General features: G+C 42.7%; 1 protein-coding gene across 1 annotated transcript in view; it reads right to left on the bottom strand.

Annotated features, from left to right (window-relative positions):
* Sec24c (SEC24 family member C) overlaps window positions 1-6,687 on the bottom strand; it is a 22,496-nt gene extending 15,809 nt beyond the window's left edge. The window contains exons 1-3 of the mRNA XM_013025678.1: window positions 6,620-6,687; window positions 4,181-4,380; window positions 1,664-1,799 (exon numbers count right to left, since the gene is read on the bottom strand). Of these exons, the coding sequence (XP_012881132.1) occupies window positions 1,664-1,799; window positions 4,181-4,352 (308 nt within the window). The 5' untranslated portion in view covers window positions 4,353-4,380; window positions 6,620-6,687. The remainder of the gene's footprint in view (window positions 1-1,663; window positions 1,800-4,180; window positions 4,381-6,619) is intronic.
* Window positions 6,688-7,163: the final 476 nt, after the last annotated feature.

Raw genomic sequence — 7,163 nt, 5'->3', positions numbered from 1 at the left:
CAAAAGCATACATGAGACTCTGGGTTTGAGAGCACTTCAAAAGCATACATGAGACTCTGGGTTTGAGAGCACTTCAAAAGCATACATGAGACTCTAGGTTTGATACCCAGAATGAAAACAAAACCAAAATCAACTATGATAGATATAATCTGAATGACCACCAATAAAAGACTGGATAAATGAAATATTATATATCCATACAATGAATTATTAGCTAGCCATTAAGAGGAATGAAGTAGTGATAAATGCTACAACATAGATTAGCCTTAGAAACAGAGTAAGTCAGCTATAAATACCACATAGTAAATAATTCAATTCTTATTTAAGGTCTCAATAGGAACTCTATGCTAGCACTCTTCCCACTTGAGCCATACTTCCAGTTCTAGCATTTTGCTATTTAGCTAGAGATAAAAGAGTGTCTTGGTAGCTGGGTGCCAGTGGCTCACACCTGTAATCTTAGCTACTCAGGAGGCTGAGTTCTGAGAATAATGATTCAAAGCCAGCTCAGGCAGGTAAGTTTGTGAGACTCTTATCTCCAATTAATCACAGAAAAAGCCAGAAGTGGAGCTGTAGCTCAAGTGGTAAAAAGTGAGCAAGTGAGCAAAAAAACTCAGGGATAGCACTCAGGCCTTGACTTCAAACCTCAGGGCCAGCACAAAAAAAAAAAAAAAAGACTTGGGGCTGGAAATGTGGCTTAGTGGTAGAGTGCTTGCCTAGCATGCATGAAGCTCTGGATTCAACTCCTCAGGGCCACATAAACAAAAAAGGCCAGAAGTGGTGCTGTGGCTCAAGTGGCAGAGTGCTAGCCTTGAACACAGAGAGGCTCAGGGACAAAGCCCAGACCCTGAGTTCAAGCACAAGGACTGGCAAAAAAAAAAAGTCTCTTGGATTTGTCTGCCCCCAACCTCCAATCAGCAGATCTCAAATTACAGGTATGAACTACTAGTGCCTGGCACCACAGTTCTACTTTTTAAATTATTTACCAAAACCCAAGATAAGATGACTTCCCTGCTGTAATGTACTTTAATGCAAAGAGGGGTTTATCAAGTCACTGAAGCTTTCATTTAGGTGCTTCTTTGAGTATCTCTTGTTTGACTGGTCAAGCCAAACTTAATCAGTCCTATTAAGTACCTCATCTGAAATGAGGAAGTTGGAGAGACATAAATATACCTGAAATCCCTCTTTGCAATTCTCACTTAGGTCAGCAGCAATGCATCCATTTTTGAAGATTATGTCTAGTAAAGAAAACTCAAAAAAAAAAAAACCTCCAAGTTCACATAAAGAGAGCCCAATGCCGGTGGCTTATGCTTATAATCCTAGCTACTCAGGAGGCTCAAATCTAAGGACTACAGTTCAAAGCCATTCTGGGAAGACAAATTCCAGAGACTCTTATCTCTAGTTAACTAGTAAACAGCTGAAACTAGAGGTGCGGCTCAATGGTAGAACACCAGTCTTGAGTGAAAAACTTAAGCTTGAATGGGAAGCTCTGAATTCAAGCCCCAATACTGGTATATGTGTCTGCACCTGTGTGCGTGCATGCTCAAGTGTGCACATACACCCCAAAGAAAAAATGATGAAAAAAAGGATATTGACCCTGATAATCTTAACCTTTCCTCTTCCATGAGACAAATTTTATGTTAAGTACGTGAATCCAAGTACATACCTTTGCAAGTGAACAGTGGAACTTGGCCCATTCTGTACATCACCTTGGCTAAATTGGCCATATGCAGCCTGGCCACAAGGGGCTGATGCTGTTGAGGCTGGAGGTACCCCTGAGGAAGGTGGGGCTCTTGACACACCTGAGGGTAAAGGACAGAAACTAAATTATTGTGAAATAACTTTCTACACCCTGAGCCAGGAAGGCACAGCAAAACATTAGTAAGTTTGGATTCTCACTGACTCAATTCTAACACCATGCAACTGTAGTTACAACAGTATCGAAACATGGATGTCCAACAGAGACCCTTAATTCTCACACAGGTATACTTGGATATAGCTGTAGCCAGAGCCATAACAATACAGGGTATTCCTACAATCTCACTCAATCCAGTACAAGCTAGTGTTCTAACCCTTAAGAAGAATTGAAGTCTTTTAAGGAAAAAAATCTTACTCCACAATTCAGAAATTGGGAGCATATTTGAGAAAGATGTATAGAAGATAACAAAGTAATATACTGAACTAGGCTACAAGAAAGAAAAGCTCTCTCTTTTTTTTTTTTAAGATCTGGAGATTGAACTCACATCTTTATGCATACTATGCATACTAGGCAAGTGCTCTACCACTAAGACAAACCCACAACCCCAAGATAAGCATGTCATAGGGAGACAATTCTGCCACTTTCTTCTTCATACATTTTATATATCCTAACCATATCCTATTCATCCACTCCTGAGGATGGAAATTTCCGAAATCACATGCATGGTTCAGGAGGATTCTCATAGGTCAGACTTTGTTCTCCACAAGTGTTCAGCCAGGACAGTTCATTGATGCTGCCACCTACATTCTCATAAAAGCTCCATTCACTCCATCCATCAGAGCAGTCAAGGAAACTACTTCTACTACCCTTAGCCTTCCTTTCCACATGAAATCCAGGTAGAAAGTGATTAGCTACTTGCCAAATCATTTTTAAAATGTTGCTGACCTTGGTTCATTTTTTTTTTTTTTTGTAGGTCATGGGGCTTGAACTCTGGGCCTGGGTGCTGTCCCTCAGCTCTTCAGCTCAAAGCTAGCACTCTGCCACTTGAGCCATAGCGCCACTTCCGGCTTTTTCTGCTTACGTAGTGCTGAGGAATTGAACCCAGAGCCTCATGCATGCAAAGGAAAGCACTCTACCACTGAGCCACCTTCCCAGCCCTTGGTTCAATTTTTTTCTTTTGCTCTGCCCTCAGTAGAGATCACACACAGAATCTGCCTGAATGGAACTCAATCTGAACTTGCTCACTAACCAAGACAGAACTAGATAACTTTTTTCTCAATAACAAAGCTCTCTCTTCAATGTCAAATTCCATTTTGATAAGTCAGAACTTGACAAAACAGAAGTGGACTCTGTCCAACCAAAGTCCCAACACAGACTAAAGCTCTTACTAAAGAACTGAAAACTAATTTTACTATGTCACTGATTTTATTTTTATAGTCATAACTAAAATGGTAATCATTCCTTTTTCAGTCTTTTCTATGATTCCTTGGCATGTTTTTTTTTCCTAGAACCCTTTACAGAATCTACTCTCTTAAACAGCTTAAAAGTTTAAGATGCCTGGGCTGAAGGTATGGCTCAAGTGGTAGAACACTAGTTGAGCAAGCTACCCAAGCAGTCTCCAGGCCCTGAGTTCAAACCCCAGTAACGACCAAAAATCAAAACAATTTTCAAAAATGCCTTCTGGGCAATCTATAGAGTACATAGCTGTTCTGAAAAATTAACAGAAGTCAAACACTTGGGGGTATCACGTATAGCTCAGTGGAATAGCATGCTAAGTGGTATAGGACCTAGGTCCTATGCCTAGTACACATACACACACACACACACACACACACACACACACACAATAAAAACCTAATGAAACACCAATCTAATGTAACACTGGGTTATTTCTTATTTCCCTGGTATTACAGAGTATATAAGAAAAGGAGAAAACTCAATCAAAGGAAAAGAAGTGACATTATAAAAAAGTATGAGACGTACCAAAAATGAGGCACACAAATATACTTCATCCCAGAATTATTTATAGGCAGATGCATCCCAGAGTCATTAAAAGAACCAGTATAAGGCATTCATTCTCTCTCTCACATATATACGTATATATACATACATACATATATATATATTTATTTGTGTGCATATATATGAGATAAATGACTTCGGGGAGACCTTAGGCAACAGGAACAAGAGAAGCTGTGACCACAACCCTTCCATTTGGCTCTTAACAATACAGCCAGGTGAGGCTGTATAGGGTGACACCTTCAGGAAGTGAGCTGCCAGTCAACCAAGATATGCTACCATTAGATGTCTTAAGATAGAAACAGTCACCCACATTAAAATGTGGACAGACTGCTCACACAATTCTCAGATTCAGAGAGTCAGAATAATGCTCCTCACTTCCAGTCCTTAAGCACCTTTGCTAGAGTGATACGGTCTGAGGACTGTTGATTCCTTTTTTAGCACAGAAGAAACTTGGAAACAGACCTTGAGGAGGTGTCTGCTGATAGCCTGGCACTGGGCCATTATAGGCTCCATAGTGAGTAGGAAGGGCTGTTGATCCTGGTTGCCCACCATAACTGGACTGATGATATCCTGGGTAGATGGGCTGGGGCTGCTCAAATGGTGGCACAGGTGGAGCTGACTGGTTGACACTCATTATGAGAGCATCCCCAACTTGCTCTCACCTATTAGATGAAAGAGAAAAAGAAAAATTAGTCAAAACAAGCTTTGTAAAGAAAAAGCACCTAAACAGAATAGGCAGTAGAGATTAAAAAGGGATTGACCTTATCAGGCAGTGATCAGCTTAATCATTCTTAACACACAGGATCTCAGTAATTTTCTTCTCTGCCAGTACCTAGGTGCTTTCCTCAAAGCAAGGATTTTGTTGCTGTGAACCTGATGCTGTATCACTGCCAAGAGAGTATACATTTCAACTTCAAAAAGACCCACTGGAACAGAACAGTGGTCTATATTCCCTGGTGGTATGATTTCTAGTGTTCAGTCACATAAGGACTCCTGTGACTAGTAAACTACCAGGATGTTACAGGTAAGTGGAACAATAGTTCTACTCTTTATTCATTCTCTCTAGCATCATTTACCGATTAATTCAATAACTGCTGAGTACTTTCTAGAGTAGTAGTCATTTTCAATCATTCAAGCTAAAAGTTGAAAATGACCTACTAAAATCCTTCCCTGTCAAAAGAAAACCTTTTATTGTGTGTGCCAGTACCAGGGCATAAACTCAGAATTTCTCATTCTCTTTTGCTCACAGTTGGTGCTCTACCACTTGAGCCACACCTCCAGTTTGGCATTTTGCTAATTAATTCAAAATGGGGTCTCAGACTTTTCTGCTCAGACTGACTCAAACTTTAATCCAGATCTCTGCCTCCTGAGCAGCTAGGATTATAGGTATGAGCCACTGGTGCACAACTCACACAAAGTTTTGAGTAACTAACTTAAAGAAATTATATTCTTCAGCTAAACTATAATAATCCACATGCTACTACAACCCTAGTCTTCCCATTCAGAATGGACAGATAGCCCACCAATACCGGTGGCTAATGCCTGTAATCCTAGCTAATCAGAAGGCAGAGATCTGAGGATCACAGTTCAAAGCTTGCCAGGCAAGAAAGTTCAGGAGACTCTGATCTACAGATAATCACAAAATGCTATAAGTGGAGCTGTGGCTCTAGTGGTAAGGTGCTAACCTTGAGCAAAACAAGATCAGGGACAGTACTCAGGCTCTGAGTTGAAACTCCAGGACAGGCACACAGACACACACATACAGAGTGAAGCATTAAGATTACCAAATGTGAAGAATACTTGAAATCTCTAGCAAGGCAATAGATTAGAACCGAGTTCAGACAGATTTAAAAAAAAAATCTTCACAAATTCCAGGTAAACAGTTCAAGGATTTGTAACAAAGTAAGATTTTATGTAAAAGTTCATTGGTCCCACATCCCTCAGGCAGGAGATTATGATTGGTCTAAATCCCAATGCACTTCTCCAACTCTCCTGCTTCAGCTCTCCTTAAAAGCTTTATATGATTGTAGGCCACTATTAAAATTACTACAACCTTACCCACCAATAAAAGGATGTGTTAGTGGACCTTTTAAGAGTCCTGCCAAGACTCACATCCACTCTGAACAGCTTTATCATTCTAATTATGCTGTATACCGGAGGGGTCCAGGAAGTAGGAGACCTCACAGGTGCTGCAGTTGAACAATGGGCCTCTCCCCTTTGCCAGGAAGGGCCATCTTGACTAGAAAAGCTGAGCTACTCTTGTGGACTAGAACCCTTTAAACTCAAAGCCATCTCAGGAGATGTTTTTCCAAACCCTAAACCTTACACAGGTCACCGATATTAAGCTTGACTGCTGTCACTTCCCTTTTATCTTCCAAGTCAGGAGGGAGAGAAAAGGACCTTCTCTCTAGAAAATAATCCTGCTCTCTCACACACAAGAGACTCATGAACTTGGAGTCCAACTCCAGTCTGTACTCCGTTCGAGGTGGACGAGTGGAGGGTGACAACTCTAGGAGGCGGGGTAAGCTATCCACAACTCTGAAAGTGGCCGAGCCGGGGGACCTGGGAGTGCCAGGCAGGAAGACCGAGAAGCAAAGTCGGCTTCCCCGGCCACGATGAGAGGCAGGGCCTTGTCCGCTGTGCATTAGATACCGAGCGTCGGCCCCATTCCACAGGCTCGGCGAAGGAGGCGGGAGCCGGAACGTGGGCCCGGAGGTGAAGGGAGGGTGGGTCTAGCAATGATCCAAGGTGGTGGACGCGTGAGACCAGGGTCTCTCCAAAAACTCCGCCCGCAGAATTACTCCCTTCTTCCTAAAACCCGAGTCCAAAGTGGCAAGTAATACCCCGGCCTCGCCTCTGCATTCCGACCCACCTCCCAAGCTCCCGAATGCCACTCCTCACCCGGCTCCAGATCCAGGTTCGATTTCGTTCCTAACGTCAAGGTTCCCAGGCTCCACTTCCGGTTCCGAGAGGGCCGTCGTGCGTCGCCCCCGGAAGTTCCGCCCCCACGCTCCAGGACTAGCCACACCTTCTGCCACGTCGGCATTATGCACACATTGGGAGAACCCGGATGCTGCGCATGCACAAATTTCCTCTCCGTTCGTGGATTTCTCTGGGAGGCTCCGCCGAGATTTGTGCTTGTTTTTGTTTGTCTTTTTCAGATGTCTTGGTCACTTTATGGCCTTTTCAAGTGAGCTGGACAAGATCCCTCCCTCGACTAGGTTGTGACGTTCTAATGACCTCTGATCTGGAGTCTTGCAGCCACTTCCGGATAACCCTTGACCCCATTGATTTCCGTAGGTTGATCTCACCCTTGCCCTTTGCACAGTCTGGAGGTGAAAGAGAGTGACTTCTGCTGTTCATCTATGTGCATGATTACTTCGAGTTCTGGTTTTGCAGTTCACTGGCTTGAATAGCTTTTCTCCCTTGTGTTTTTTTGTTTGTC

The sequence above is a fragment of the Dipodomys ordii genome, unplaced genomic scaffold, assembly GCF_000151885.1.
Source record: "Dipodomys ordii isolate 6190 unplaced genomic scaffold, Dord_2.0 Scaffold86, whole genome shotgun sequence".
Taxonomy (NCBI): Eukaryota; Metazoa; Chordata; class Mammalia; order Rodentia; family Heteromyidae; genus Dipodomys; species Dipodomys ordii.
The sequence above is the reverse complement of the archived record's forward strand: the minus strand, read 5'-3'. Positions and strand labels throughout refer to the sequence as shown.